We start from the raw sequence: 15097 nt of genomic DNA, 5'->3' as shown, positions 1-15097 counted from the left end.
CTCTCTCAAATGGTGGTGAGGATGTGTGTAAGGAAGGTGGTTTCCGCCAGCAGGGAGAGAAGGAGAGAAAAGGCCCTGGACAGGAGATGGGTTACTTTGGTGGTCACTCTCCCCTTGGGCTCCAAGCCTGGCTGCCTACTTTCCTGACCACAGCTTCTGCCTCCCAGGCTCACTCTGCCATAATAGAGTCCTGAGGAAAGAGGTGGGGGGATGGTGGTGGGGGGAGTGAGCAGGAGTGGGGTGGGATTTTCTTCCACGTGGGGTGGGATTTTCTTCCACGTGCTGAGGTCATACCAGAGGCCTTTGTTTTTACCTACCTGGAGGCCTAAACTTTACCTTGTGCCTCTCCTGAAAGGAAGGAGGGCAGGAAAGCAGGTGTGCAAGTGAGGGAAAACAGAGAACAAGAGAAGTCAAAGGATTTGTCCAAGACACATAGGTCCCTGGGAGCCTCTTAGCCCCCACTAGTGAGTGTATGTGTGTGTGTGTGCGCGTGTGTGTGTTGAGGGCAGAGGGGCAAAGATGATGTCTCCCTATTACTCAGCTCCCATGGCCCCTCCTGTCTCCTCATCCCAGCCTCCTGTCCCACCAGAGGAAAAGGCCCCCATGAAGGCTTTGCGAATGGAAATGAAGTGTGTCCCAGCGCCCAGTGGTCTGGGAGTCCAGGGCCATCTCTGTGCTGGCACTTCCTCTTCTGGGTTCCTTGGGTTTCCTAGCAGATTCCAGGCTTTCCAGAGACTAGGATGAATTTTACTCTACAATGTTTTTGAGTTTGTGCGGTGCTGGAGCCAGCCCAGCTGAGGTCAGGTCTGAGGGCTTTGGGAAGAGTTGGGTACTTGAGTGGGGTCTCGAAGGAGGAATCGGAGTTACCATGTGGAGCCCATGGCCTCTTCCTCCTGGAGCCTTCAGCCCTTGCGGGTACAGAGCTGAGCAGGCCCTGATGACTGATCCCTCCCCATCTCTGGTGGGGCTATCCAGCCCCCCAAGCTTTCAGAGGCTCCAGCCTCAGGGCCACCATCCAGCCACCCGCCCTTGGAGGCCTCAGCTTCTTTCCTGCCTCCTTCTCCACAGGTCTCAGTCTGCTGGGGATTCTGTTTTGGTTGGAAGGAGGAGGCGGAGGAGTTTGCATGTCTGGCTCTTTCCTCCTTTCTCATTCCTCCTCCTTTCCTCCCGCTTGCTGATCAAGATGTTTCCTCCGCCAGCCTGGCTCCACTCCAGCCCCCTCCCCACCTTGGGCAGGCAGCAGCCATCCTCTCCGGCCTGGGGCTTCTGTGGGCTGTGGCTTCCCAGGGTGCACCCTTAATGCCCTCTTCGCCAGTGGAGGGTCTGCAGGCAAATCCTTCAGGATGGGGGCACCTCACCTCTTCTCTTCCTCCTCTGTTGAAGCCCAAATCTCCTGGGAGAAGAGGCTGCAGGACCACTCCAGGGCTGCCTCCTGCTCTGGGGGGGACTTTGGTCTCATCCCTGTCCCCGATGGGGCCTCGGTTTCCTGGGGAGTTCACAGCCAACTGGGCCTCTTGACACAGAGGTACATAGCATGCTTCGTATTTGTTTGGTAGGAGTTTTGTGCTGCTTTGCCAAGCATCTTTACTCCAGGCCTGGAAGCACTGGGTGGGGGCTACCCTCCACCCCACCACCTAGGCAGTGGCCTGGAATGTAGAATTTGAGTACTTCTAATTTTTCAAACCCCACGGGGTCCCCCTGGGGACCCTCACGGTCCCTTTCCCTGTCTGCTCCTCCTGGCTTACAGAGCTTCACAGGGATGAAACCAACGTACATCCTGGCCTGACAGAGCCCAACCTCGGCCTTGTAGCCTTAGCACCTTGCACTGTGCCTGGGGCAGGGCAGATGCTTATTAAATTTTTGTGCAGTGAATGGCTGGAGGAGCAGCCAGGAAATCGCAGGGTGACCTGATGGAGCAGTGAGGACGGACAAGGTGCTGAGGGAACACTTCCCAGAGCCCAACCGCATTTTGAAGGATGAGTAAGAGTTGGACAGAGAGGCAGGGTGGGAAGGGCATTCCAGGCAGGAGCAGCCTGTGCAAAGTCTGAAACAGTGTGGTCAGATCTGGCACTTAGGACATGTGTGAGGAACCTTTCATCTGGGCATGGGCACCCTGGCCTGCTGGAGTGGCACCAGTGATTGGCCCCCTCACCTGGTCCCAGGTCTCTGTGCTGCAGGCCTGGGCTTGGAGAGCACGCAGGCAGTGGAAGGGGAGGATCCTGGGGGCTTGCCAGGGCTCCCCAGGGCTTGAGGCTGTGCTAATCCTTCCCTCCTGAGGCTTGGGCTCTGCTCCCCTGGGCGAGCAGGTTATGGGGTTTGAACCTGTTGGAGCCAGCTGTGGTTCAAGCAGGTTCTAGCTACCTAACATAGATAGAACCAGGTTCAGTTCTGGTCTCCGTAATTTCCTGGCTGGGACCCGGGGTAAATTATTGACTTCTGTGTGCTACAGTTGTTTCTATAATAAAGATAATAGAACCTACCTGGCAAGATTGTTATGAAAATCAAACAAGGAAACTTGTGTAAAGTTTTTCTTTTTCCTCCTTTCCTTCTGCCCCTACTCCCATGTGCTCCTCTCCTTCTTAGTAGGGCTGGCCATTTGGACTGAGGGCCTGACTATTGTTTGAAGGATCCTGGACATCCTCAGCCCTGACAGCCCAGTTCTCAGTGTCTGTGGGCCACAGCATCAGCATCCCCTTTAGAAATGCAACAGTTATGTTGGGCGCAGTGGCTCACTCCTATAATCCCAGTGCCAGTGCTTTGGGAGGCTGAGGCGGGAGGATCTCTCTTGCTTTTTTTTTTTGAGACAGAGTCTCACTCTGTTGCCCAGGCTAGGGTGCAGTGGCGTGATCTCAGCTCACTGCCACCTCCGCCTACCAGGTTCAAGCAATTCTCCTGCCTCAGCCTCCTGAGTAGCTGGGATTAAAGGTGCATGCCACCATGCCCAGCTAATTTTTGTATTTTTAGTAGAGATGGGGTTTCACCATGTTGGCCAGGCTGGTCTCGAACTCCTGACCTCAGGTGCCCCGCCCACCTTGGCCTCCCAAAGTTCTGGGATTATTGGCATGAGCCACCGTGCCCAGCCACGGGGAGATCTTTTGAGCCCAGGAGTTCAGGACTAGCCTGGGCAACATAGTGAGACCTTGTCTCCACAAATAATAATAAAAAAATTAGCCAGGCATGTTCCTGTAGTCTCAGCTACTCAGGAGGCTGAAGCTGGAGGATTGTTTGAGTCCAGGAGTTCGAGGCTGCAGTGAGCTATGATTGTGCTGTACTCCAGCCGAGGCAACAGAGTGAGATCCAATCTCTCTCTCTCTCAAAAAAAAAAAAAAAAAAAAAAAAAAGTTAGAAATGCTTATTCCCAGGCCTACATCACATCCACTGAATCAGAACTCTAGGACTGGGCCCCAGCAACCTGTTTTTTAACAAGCCCTTCCAGTGATTGTGACCCCAGCTCAAGTGTGAGACCCACTGCCTTAGGGGACCTAAGCATCTCGGTGGGTGGAGCCTGGCTTTGACTTCGAGTGAGGACTTTGTCTTGACATCTGAGCACATTTTCAGTTTGCACCGGGGCGCACAAATTATGTAGCTAGTCCTCGGTGCTGGTCCCTGCCGTGACCCAGGCTAGGGGGTAACCTCCAGGAAGTCACTTCACCTTTCAGAGTCTCGCTGTCCTCATCTGTGCAGCTGGATGATCATTCTGACTCTGCTGGAGCACTGATGGGGGTTAAGTGTGATGCCTAAGCACAGCTCTTAGCACAGGGCCTGGCACAGGTGAGTGTGGAGTGACTCTGAGGCTGGGTGCCAGTGCGGTGCACACCCCTGGGGATACCATGGCAGCAAAACAGACATGTCCTTGGCTTAATGGGGCTTATGGTCTGGAGCAGGTAGACAGACGGCAAGAGATGCACACTGTGAAATGTGCTCCGAGGGAAAAGTGCAGGCACAGGAGATTGTCTGATGGGGGGATCTGACCTAGTTGCAGCTCACTAAAGGCTTTGGAAGTGCCAAAGGAGCAAAACTCAGAGAAGGAGTGGCTGTGAACCGGGTGTGGGGGTGAGGATGCCGTCGGGGGTTGGGGGAGGCAGCAGCACTGCTATGTGTTATTTTCACAGAAATTAATAACCAGCCTCTGGGGTAGGCTGATGGGAGGGGAGAGCACCTGGAGGGAGGAGATGGGCCATAGGGGCTAAGGGTGGATGAGAGGCTGCTTTGGGGGCCTCATCTTCCTGGTCTGGGTTCCTTTCCTTCAAAAAGACCCTAGACTGTAGCCATTTAGAATGGAAATGGGGCCGTTACCCAGAGGCCACCTGACACAGTGGAGGAGAATGACTTTGCCAGCCAGTGCCACAAGTTAAGTTGTTTTACCTCTGGGAACCTTAGCTTCATGTAAGCAAAATGGGATTATTATTATTATTATTTTGAGACGGAGTCTCGCTCTGTTGCCCAGGCTGGAGGGCAGTAGCTCGATCTCGGCTGACTGCAACCTCCACCTACCGGGTTCAAACGATTCTTCTGCCTCAGTCTCCCGAGTAGCTGGGACTACAGGTACGCGCCACTACACATGGCTAATTTTTGTATTATTAGTAGAGATGGGGTTTCACCATATTGCCCAGGCTGGTCTCAAACTCCTGACCTCATGATCTGCCCACCTCAGCCTCCCAAAGTGCTGGGATTACAGGCATGAGCCACTGCACCTGGCCTATTATTTTTTTTAATTTAAAAAAAATTTTTTTTAAGAGATAAGTCTCACTGTCTTGCCTAGGCTGCTCTTGACCTCCTGTCCTTAAATGATTCTCCTGCCTGTGTCTTCTGAGTTGCTGGGATTACAGGGGTGAGCCATCGTGCCCGGCAAAATGGGACTGGACTACTGCCTAGCCCCTCTCGTTGTGCTGTTGTGGGGTTTAAGGGAGATGTTTCATGGCAGGTTCCCATGACACCCACCCGCTGGAAGTGCTCAGTGAATAGTCCATTCCTCTTTCCCTTCTGTCGGTTTGCAAGTAGGGAGCTCAGTTTTGAATTAGGAGTTCCTCTAGCCTAGGCTCACTCTGCTGGGGCAGTGCTGGCCCCTTCCTTTAATTGTAAGGAAAACGAAGCCGATCACCTCTTTTCTATAGATGACCAGAGGAGATAAGGACATAACCAGCACTTTTTTTTTTTTTTTTTGACAGAGTCTCACTCTGTCACCCAGGCTGGAGTGCAATGGTGCAATCTTGGCTCACTGCAACCTCTGCCTCCCAGGTTCAAGCAATTCTCCCGCCTCAGCCTCCCAAGTAGCTGGGATTACAGGCACCCGCCATCATGCCTGGCTAATTTTTGTATTTTTGTAGAGACGGGGTTTCACCATGTTGGCCAGCCTGGTCTTGAACTCCTGATCTCAGGTGATCTGTCTGCCTCGGCCTCCTAAAGTGCTGGGATTACAGGCATGAGCCACGGCACCCCACCTGTAACCAGCTTTGAGGCCCAGAAGCAGAGGCTCCAGAAACAGCTGAGTGCCACCTCTCCAGGTGTCCTCCCTGTTTGGGTCCCACCTGAGGGGTTAATTAAACCCACCCAGCTATATCATAGAGTAGGGGTGGCGTGAGTGTATTTTCCTCTAATTTGGTCTTGAGATCTCTCTCTCAGAATGGCTATAAATTCTAGCCCTGCTGACGGAGTTCCAGGGCAGGTGGTTGTGGGGGTCCACAGTGTGCCTTTCATGAGATGCTTCTTTATCCTGGTGGATGGTCTGATGCCTAAGTATCCAGCCGTGACCAGGTGTCTCTCTCACAGGAAACTGGCTTATAGTGGAAGGCGCCTTGTGGCTCTTTTCTGACCTGTGTCCGTTTATTCCTACCAAGAAAACCACTCTCTAGGAGAGTACGTGGTCAGGTGAGACACAGAGGAAGTAGCCAGCAAAACCCGGGAAATAACAGAAGCAGAGTATTACTCACAGAGGGGAGGGCAGCGGGAAGCTGCCTGGGACCCCGTGCTTAGCCAGTGAGTTGGAGCAAGAGAGAGATGGGAGGACCTGTGGACTGGAGGCTTTGTTGGGGTGCAAGATGTTACCCACACAGTTTCTGTGGGTAAATATAATTGCTGGGATTAGAGCAAGCAGGCATAAGGCATGGTGACTGAGGGGGGTCACTGCGGCAAATCCATGCAGCCCATGTGGGTGTGGGGGTCAATGGGCAAGTTAGGTGGCTTCTGTCTGGCTGTCCCATGGCGAGGTGGTCACCAGGAGGAGGTTGCATAAGGCAGATGCCTGGATGGATCACATTGAGGAACTGGGAGGAGGCCGAGCACTGGAAGCTGTGTCAAGGGTGACTGAGCCCCGCTTCTGGTACGAGAAAGTCTGACATACTCAGAATGGGTGCCCAAGCAATATGAAATTGTTAAAATTCACTACAGCGGGTGATCTCCCCCATCCAGCAGCGTGGGGTGGTGGTGGTGGTGGAAGCAGCACTAACTGGGACCCAGGCGCCCCGAGTGCAGGCCCTGCTCTCTCAATGGAAAGAGCAGCTGTCATCTACCACGGGCCTCTCTGTTCACCGGGCACTGAACCAGGTGCTCCACATGCATCAGTGAAGAAAGGCACTGTTGGCTGGGCGTGGTGGCTCACGCCTGTAATCCTAGCACTTTGGGAGGCTGAGGCGGGTGGATCACCTGAGGGAGGTCAGGAGTTTGAGATCAGCCTGGGCAACATGGCGAAACCCCATCGCTACAAAAAATACAAAAATGAGCTGGGTGTGGTGGTGTGGCGCATGCCTGTAGTCCCAGATACTTGGGAGGCTGAGGTGGGAGGATCACCTGAGCCTGGGGAGGTCAAGGCTGCAGTGAGCTGTGATGGTGCCACTGCACTCCAGCCTGGGCAACAAAGTTTTTTTTTCAAAGAAAAAAAAACGTGCTGTTGTTAGAGACGAGAGTCAGAGGTTCAGTTACCCAGCTAGTGAGTGGCAGACCCCGAAGCCTTAACCATTGCTCTGACCTGACTCCCAGAGTGACACTGTGGGGCCTGCAGCAAGTCCTGCCCTTCTGTGGGCCTCATGTTGCCATGCATGCTCTTAAGGGGACACCTTGTGTTCCACAAACCCCCTCTGCTCCAGTGTCCTGGGGTCTGCATTTCTGGTGGAGGGGGGGCATCCCTGGGAGCTGTGCCACCATGCCCTGCTGCATCCAGTCTGCTGTTATCTTTACTAAGAAGATGACTGGCTGACTTGGGCCCTCTCGACTCCAGCCTCCCAGGCCCCTTGCCATTGTGGGCTGACCCCTGGCCCTATCCCTTCCTTACCCACAATGGGGAGCAGAGGTGGCCAGGACCCATGGTTTCTCCACCCTGTGTTAGTGGGGCCCCAGGCTGGTGGGGCTGGAGTCCTGTGGGAGACCCCGAAGTGAGAAGGAAGTTGGTGGCTCCAGGGAACTGACCAAGGTCAGTGTGGCTGGAGGGTGTGTGGGGGCAGGGAGCATGGTGGGAGGGAGGCTGGAGGCTGGACAGAGGCCAGATTGTGAAGAGCTCTTGGGAGCGGTTAAGAGTTTTTAGGCAGAGGAGGCACGTGATCAGGTTTGCATCTGGAATGACTGAGAAAATGCCTGCAACTGTTAAGGCAGTGTTAGGCACGTAGGAAGCACTCAATAGCCATCAGGCCTGGCTGTGATGCTTTTTCTGTTGCTCATTATGAATACCCAGACTCCACTGCTTACTAGCTGGGAGAACTTGGGCCAGTCACTAACCCGGGGGACCCATTTTCCTTACCAGTAATGCAGAAGGATAAGGAGTTTCCTCACAGGGGTTTTATCAGGATCCAAGAGCTAAGTAGGGGATTTCATTTCATCTGAGTTAATCCGGCAAACACTCAGCCAGCCAATCCCAGCTGCACAGCCAGGGCCCTTCCTGTGTGTCACACGCCTCCCTGCTTCTCAGTCAGGACATGGCAGTTCTTAGTCACGGGATCTGGAAGGGCCCAGCTGTAATAAGGCACAAATCTTAACCTTCTCCAGTTCTCTCTCTTGTCCTCAGCCTTAGCCTACAGTGGCAGACCGCTGCCTCCTCCTCAGACTCTCCCCCTAGCCTGAAGCCCTGGCTGAGGGGCCCCCAACCTTAAGCGCCCATAGAGATTCCCGCAGGACCTGAGGGAGTTATTATTATAATTGTTATTATTTTTTGAGATGGAGTCTCACTCTGTCACGCAGGCTGGAGTGAAGTGGCTCAATCTCAGCTCACTGCAACCTCCACCTGCCAGCTTTAAGCAATTCTCCTGCCTCAGCCTCCCAAGTACCTGGGATTACAGGCATGAGCCACCACGCCCGTAATTTTTGTATTTTTAGCAGAAACAGGGTTTCACCATGTTGGCCAGGTTGGTTTCGAACTCCTGACCTCAAGTGATCTGCCCACCTTGGCCTCCCAAAGTGCTGGGATTACAGGTGTGAGCCACCACACCTGGCCTGAGGGAGTTATGAGCCTTCTGTGAGCCTCAGTTTCCTGGTCCGCAGAATGGGAATAAGAATGCCTGTCGTATTAGTCTCCTATTACTCCTGTTACAAATTACCATATATTTAGTGGCTTAAAACAACACAAATATATTCTTTACAGTTCTGGAGGTCCAAAGTCCTGAAATGGGTTGTCAGGGCTGTGTCATCTGGAAACTCTAGCGGGGATCCATTCCCTTGCCTCTGCTGGCTTCCAGAAGCTGTCTGCATGCCTTGGCTCCCAGCCCCATCCTCCAGCTTTGAAGCCAGCAGTGTAGATTTTCGTCTGTCTTTCAATGCTTCCATCATCCCATCGCCTTTACTCTCTCTGACCCTCCTGCCTCCCTCTTGTCAGGACCCTTGTGATGACATTGGGCCCACCCAGGTCATGCAGGATAATCTCTCCATCTCAAGGCCCTGAACAAAATCACATCTGCAGAATCTCTTCTACCACATGACCCAACACAGCCACAGCTCTGGTGATTAGGATGTGGGCATCTCGGGGGGCTGTTACTCAGCCTACTGCACATACCTTGCAGAGCAGTTGTGAGGATGACATGAGGCAAGACAAGTGAAAGGCTCCCAATGCCTGGGACAGGCAGTCAGTCCCCTTTCTCCTCTCCTGGGGCCTTTGTCTCCCCATCTGTAAGACGAGGCCCCTGGCAGTCCACACAGTCTGAGCCCATGTCTTTCCAGCATGCAGTACACACAGGCAGACTGTCCCTTCGGCGGTCAGGGGTCCTAGGAAGTGGCAGACTTGAGCCCTGTCCCCGACACCTCTTCTCCCACTCCTTCCCAGGGGCAGGCCTGTTCTCAGTTCCCGGTGGTGCATTTCCCATCATTCCTAGGGACGGCTGCTGGGAAAGGCTGAGCTCACCACTCCCCGGGGAGGGCGAGGGTGGAGGAAGGAGAAGGGAGAGGCCGGCAGCAGCCACTGCAAGAGATGGGAGAGGAGAGGCCATGGAAGGAGACTTGCAGCGGGAGAGGCTGAGGTGATCAGCACTCAGAGGAGGGGAAGAGGCTGGGCAGGGCCTCCGATCTGGGCCTTCGAGAATGGTCAGCTTTTTCCCAGCCCCTCGGCCCAGGCCCTGCTGCTTGGTTCCTCTGCCGGCCGTCCCCTCTCAGCCAGCCCCTTCTGACAGGCCCTGGTGGCCGGAGGAGTGTGTGTGTATGCTGGGGATGAGAGGAGGGTGTCACAGGCCAGCAGGGGCCGAAGTGGGGTGCTGCCGCCAGATAGGAATTCAGGAATCCCCCACTTCAGTGAGAAGAGGACCATTTCAGCCAGAGTCCACCCCTCACTTCCCTCTACTCAGAAATCAGTCACCGTTTGTTTGCCCTGGGGCTCACCATCTGCCTTCACTGGACCTTACTTTTTTTGTTTGCCTGTGTGTGGCAGGTGGAGGGCCGTGGGAGAGGCAGTTAATAACACCATTATGGGATTTGAGAGGGTGAAACGAGATTGTGATTTTGAACTGATTTTTGAAATGTGCAGTCTGCTATGTAAGGATGTGCATTCCATGCATAGCCTGTTCCTTTAACGTTCTCTTCTGCAATTTGACAATCTGACAAACTCTTCATTGTGCTTCAAGTCCAGCTCAGATGTCACCTGCTCTCTGTAACTTTCTCAACAGCCCCCTGCCCATCCCAGAAAGAATGGAGCTGCTCCTTTCTCGGAATTGCTGTGGCCTCTTAATTTTTTTAATTTTTATATTTTCTTGAGACAGAGTTTCACTCTTGTTGCCCAGGCTGGAGTGCAACGGCACCATCTCAGCTCACTGCAACCTGTGCCTCCCGGGTTCAAGTGATTCTCCTGCCCCAGCTTCCCAAGTAGCTGGGATTACAGGCATGTGCCACCACGCCAGGCTAATTTTGTATTTTTAGTAGAGACGGGGTTTCACCATGTTGGTCAGGCTGGTCTCGAATTCCTGACCTCAGATGATCTGCCTGCCTTGATCTTTCAAAGTGCTGGGATTACAGGCATCAGCCACCGCGCCTGGCCCTGTGGTCTCCTTATAACCCTCTCATAGGGTGCCTTTGGTGGGCTGGGTGTTGGTTTGGACATCTGTCTCCCCTACCCTATGTGGGCAGTACATTTGTAACAGACCCTTCTGCTCCTTAAGGTCACTGTGGTTGTGGTGGGACAGAGGCAGTGTGGCAAAGGCAATTGGGGAGCCGGCCTCCTGGGGTCTGGCCTGTACAAAGTTGCCACATGTCAGTCCAGCCCTTAGAATTGAGCAGACCGCATGACTGACTCAATCAGATTCACATGAACCTGAGCTAAAAGCAGGCAACCAAATCATTCAGGTCCTTCTCTCTCTGTGGCATGAATGCCCATGCCCACTGCCTCCTGCTGATAATCAGACAGCACAGGGGCTGAGTTGCTCATGAGGTTTCCTCATGAGGGTGAAATGTGAGCCAAAGGAAGGTGCTGAAGGAAAGGCCATCTAGGTCTTAAGGAAGCACATTCCGTAAGCTCATCCATCACACTCCAAACCCCCTGGGAAGCCTGTGTCCCACTGCCTGGTGCCGGTTGGATACACAGAGAGTATCAAATAAATGTTGGAAACAATGTAGCATGGTGACCAAAGGCTCCTCCACTTCCTGCAGGTGTTCTTACATGCGATTCCTTATACCTTTTCCCCCCTGCTAGACTTTAAGCCCCACAGAGGCAGGGCCCTGGATGGCCTTGTCCCCCTTGGTGTTCCCAGTGCCTCTCAGTGCACTCACCTACCTATGTTGAACCCAGGTTACATGCCAGGCGCATACAGACGTTGGCCTTTCATCCCCCTCAACACCCTGGAGCAGGCTGTGTTGCCCTATTATCCAGGTGAGGACAGGAAAGGTAAGATGCCGTGTCCAAACATAGCCATTAAATACCAGGGGAGAGAGCGAGACCCCATTCCCCATTGCTCCCCACATCCATTTCCATTTGCGCAGTTCTCCCCGAGGTTTGGGATCAGATGGCTTGAGCTTCTAGGTTGTGGCAGGCAGAGCTGGTTCTGGGAAGGTCACTCCAGATAGGTTGGTGGCTAAGAGGGCCAGCACCGTTCCTCCTGCGGGCTTCTTACTACCCCTCCTGAAGCCATAAAAGGGAACTGTTTTGAGGAGAAGGTGGAAGGTTTGGGGGTTGCATATTACCAAGTCCCAGTGTATGTCTGGGGAATGGTCTGGAGATGCTCTAGAATGCTCCTCCCCTGCTCCCTGCCTCACTGAGGCACAGCTGCTCTTGGTTGGCTTTGCTGTGCCCACCTTATCTGCAAGGCCTGTGTATTCTTGGAAGTAATGGAAATGCATTTATTTAAAATGCTCAATAATTCAGCCCTGTCCTAATATCAGGCCTTTGTCTCTGCTCAGCACTCTGGTCTCCCCAGGACTCCTCATATACCCATTATTTCCTCCCACCTACCTAGCCTCCTGTGAGGTAATGTGACCCCCAGTGACAGCACGTAAGCCAGCTGAAGCCAAGATGGACAAGGACCTGCCCAAGGCCACCAGTGGGTCTGCTTGCTGTGGTGGGGGTTAGTATTCTCACCATTCACAGAGCTCCAACTCTGTGCCAGGGCCTCATTTCACTCAAGACGGCTGCGTTGCAGGGTGATGAGGCTACAGGCCTGCCTGACCCTAAGCCTGTGCCCTTAACTCCTTTATGATGCACCTTCTCTGTGCCAAGCACAGGCCTTGCCCTGGAGGAGCTCCCATCCTGGGGGGCAAGTTCTCAAATGAATGATTCCCACCAAGGCAGGGGTGTGAAATAGGTGCCCTCAGAGAGGCCTGGCAAAGCTCTCTGAGGGAGCAGGGCTTGAGCCCTCTCCTCCAGGGATCCCTGCAATGTGGGGTCAGGCCCACCAGGCAGGCTGCCTGAGCACTTTGATGTTGGCTGCGCCCATTTGTGGGCCTCCGGCCTCCCCAGGCCACCTTCTGAGAGCACAGGGAGCTGTGTGGGCCGGAAAAGGAGCAGGGGCTTTGGGGCCGCCAGGCGGGCGTTGCCTCCCCTGAACTGGGTAACTTTTCTCTTCCCCTCCCTAGCCTCCAGTTTCCAATTCTGTAAAATGAGGATACTGGCTTTTTCTCCTTGAGTTATCCTTGAGATTAAACATAAATATTTAAAGTACCTAGCACATGACAAATTAACAAATGGTATGTCTTAAAATAATCACTGGGCATGATGGCATGTACCTGTAATTGCAGCTACTCAGGACGCCGAGGTGGGAGGCTCACTTGCGCCCGGGAGATCAAGACCAGCTAGGGCAATATAGTGAGACCCTTTCTCCAGAAAAAAATATTATTGTAGGGCTATTTTTTTTTTTTTGAGATGGATTCTCACTCTGTCGCCAAGGCTGGAGTGCAGTGGTGCGATCTTGGCTCACTGCAACCTCCGTCTCCCAGGTTCAAGCAATTCTCCTGCCTCAGCCTCCCGAATAGCTGGCATTATAGGTGTGTGCCATCACACCCAGCTAATTTTTTTTATTTTTAGTAGAGACGGGGTTTCACCATGTTGGCCAGGCTGGTCTTGAATTCCTGACCTCGTGATCCACCCGCCTTGGCTTCCCAAAGTGCTGGGATTATAGGCGTGAGCTACTGTGCCAGGCCAAATTTCTTAATAAGAAAATATGCCCAGATTGTTACCAAAATCCAGTCAGATTGCTTTTCAGTGAATGGGCATTCAGTAAACATTTACTTAGTGCTGTCTCTGGGCTCGCTTGGGCCTTGGTCATGGGGCCTGGTTTCAAATGCTGGCTCAGCGACTCCCTGGCTCTACTCAGTGGCCTGAGCTCCTGGGCCTTGGTTTCTGCCTCTTGCTCATGGCCCCTGGGGCCTCTGGTGAGACTGAGCTCATAAAGTGTCGGCAAAGTACTTTGTGGATCGATGCTAACTAATAGCAGTTCCCTGGAGCTGCCGTGAGTAGGAAAGATGACTGTGGAAGTTGCTTGGGCCAGGCTCAAGGCTGGCACCCAGGGAGGGCCAGTGTTGTCCTCACAGTGGGACTAAGGAAGGGCCTGCTATCCCCTGTCCCTGATGCTTTATTCCACTTTAGCCAGGAGTGAGTGCTGATAAAGTTTGATGATGGGGATGGTGCTATCCATGGCCACGGGGGAAGAGGCTTGCTCAGTTACTGGCAGAGCCAGGTGTGGATACCCATCTGGGTCACATCCAGCCAGAGCTGGAGCCATGGCCTGTCCTGGGATCCTCTTGTCAGGGATCCGCCTGTTGCCCCCTGCCATCTCTCCAGAGGTTGCTGGCCTCTGCCCAGACACACAGCTGTCATAAATATGGCATGGTGGCTTCAGTTCAATGGAGAGCATAAATGGGGAGTTGGAGTGGGACCCTGGGCAGGGGAGGGTGTGAGCAAGACTCCCTGTCAGTTCTGCTCCAGAGGGAAGACCTTCCCCGTGTGTTAGACTGAGCTGAAGTCTGTCCTGGGAACTTCTGGGGAGAGGGAGCAGATGGGGATCGTGCCCTCTGGGAGCTCCTGGTGTGATGGAGGAGGCATGGCCCTGTCCTCCAGGACACTCCTGTCTGATGGGGCACCATGGCTTCTGTTTCCTGGGACTCTCTGTGTAACAGAGGGGACACAGTCCTCTTGTTCTGTAGGAGCTGTGTGCCTGAGGAATGAAGCATGGCCTCCATCCTGCAGGAGCCTCCAATCTGATGGGGGATCCATGGCCACTTCCCTCAGAGAGATTCCCTATTTGAGAGAGGAGCCCTGACCTCTGTCCTCAGGAAGGACCCCTGTCTGATGGAGGCTTATCTTGTCCTCTCACTCAAGAAACCCCATTTATGGCCTTCACCTTTGACCCCTTCACTTTGACCCCTTCCGCTCCCTGATTCATGGGGAGCTCAGGTCCCACAGGCAGCAGCTACGGACGGAGATGGGCAGTTATAAACTTGGCTGCTGTGGGGCAGGGAGGAAGGGAAGACAGGAGACTCCTTACAGGAGACTGCAAGAAGGCCCCCTGCAGCAAGTGAGGGTGACATAGAAGCCTTCCTGGTGAAGGTGTCTGTATGGGATCCTCTGATGGACAGGAGGTGCCTGGCTGTGACAAGTACCCACTGGGGATAAGGGGTAAGGGCTCCCCCGGGCTGGAAGGGAAACTTGAGGGGTCACTCTGGTGAGCCCCTGTCTCCATGCAGGCTGGACTGCTGGAATGGAAAGTGGTCTAGGGAGACCGTCACCATCCTTGGGGAGACCCTCACCCCCTGCCCGTCTGTGTACAGGCAGAGTGCTGCCAGCCCAGGGACATCCGCCCTCCATGGCCCGAGAAGCCCGGAGGAGGAGAGGAAACAGGACGCGTATCAGGAACGCCTTTTCCTTTTCTTTGTAACTAACCCCTCACTTGGGGCTGGGGAGAGCTGAGCCTGCGGGGCTGGCCCTGGCCTGGCTGCTGCTGCCTGCAGCCCCCAGCTCAGGCTCCCTCCACCTCACAGTCCACGGCTTTGGCGCTGCTTCTGGGCTGGCCTCTTCACTCCACTGAATCTCTGGGCTCTCATCTGTAAAATGGGGTAAGACTTTCTATCTGCCTCACCAGGAAGTTTGCTTTTCCTCCCTTTCTGGGATTTACATGATTTCTTCCTCTCTCCATGAGATGTGCATTGAGTGCTTCCTGCGCACCAGCCTCTGGCATAGGTGGGGATGGAGAACACAGGGAGGAACAGT

The 15097-nt window shown here is 53.9% G+C and overlaps 1 protein-coding gene across 4 annotated transcripts in view; it reads left to right on the top strand.

The window, feature by feature from the left end:
- Window positions 1-15097, top strand: part of ARRB1 (arrestin beta 1) — a 91217-nt gene that overhangs the window by 30196 nt on the left and 45924 nt on the right. The window contains exon 1 of one of the 4 annotated variants that reach the window (XM_016921617.4): window positions 13576-14943. The exons of 2 other annotated variants lie outside the window; for them this stretch is intronic. In XM_016921617.4, coding sequence (XP_016777106.1) covers window positions 14939-14943 — 5 coding nt within the window. In that variant the 5' untranslated portion in view covers window positions 13576-14938. Of the gene's footprint in view, window positions 1-13575; window positions 14944-15097 lie in introns of those variants that run through there. One more of the 4 variants, XM_054661560.2, reaches the window with a different exon arrangement.

This window comes from Pan troglodytes, chromosome 9, assembly GCF_028858775.2.
Source record: "Pan troglodytes isolate AG18354 chromosome 9, NHGRI_mPanTro3-v2.0_pri, whole genome shotgun sequence".
Lineage (NCBI taxonomy): Eukaryota > Metazoa > Chordata > Mammalia > Primates > Hominidae > Pan > Pan troglodytes.
The sequence above is the reverse complement of the archived record's forward strand: the minus strand, read 5'-3'. Positions and strand labels throughout refer to the sequence as shown.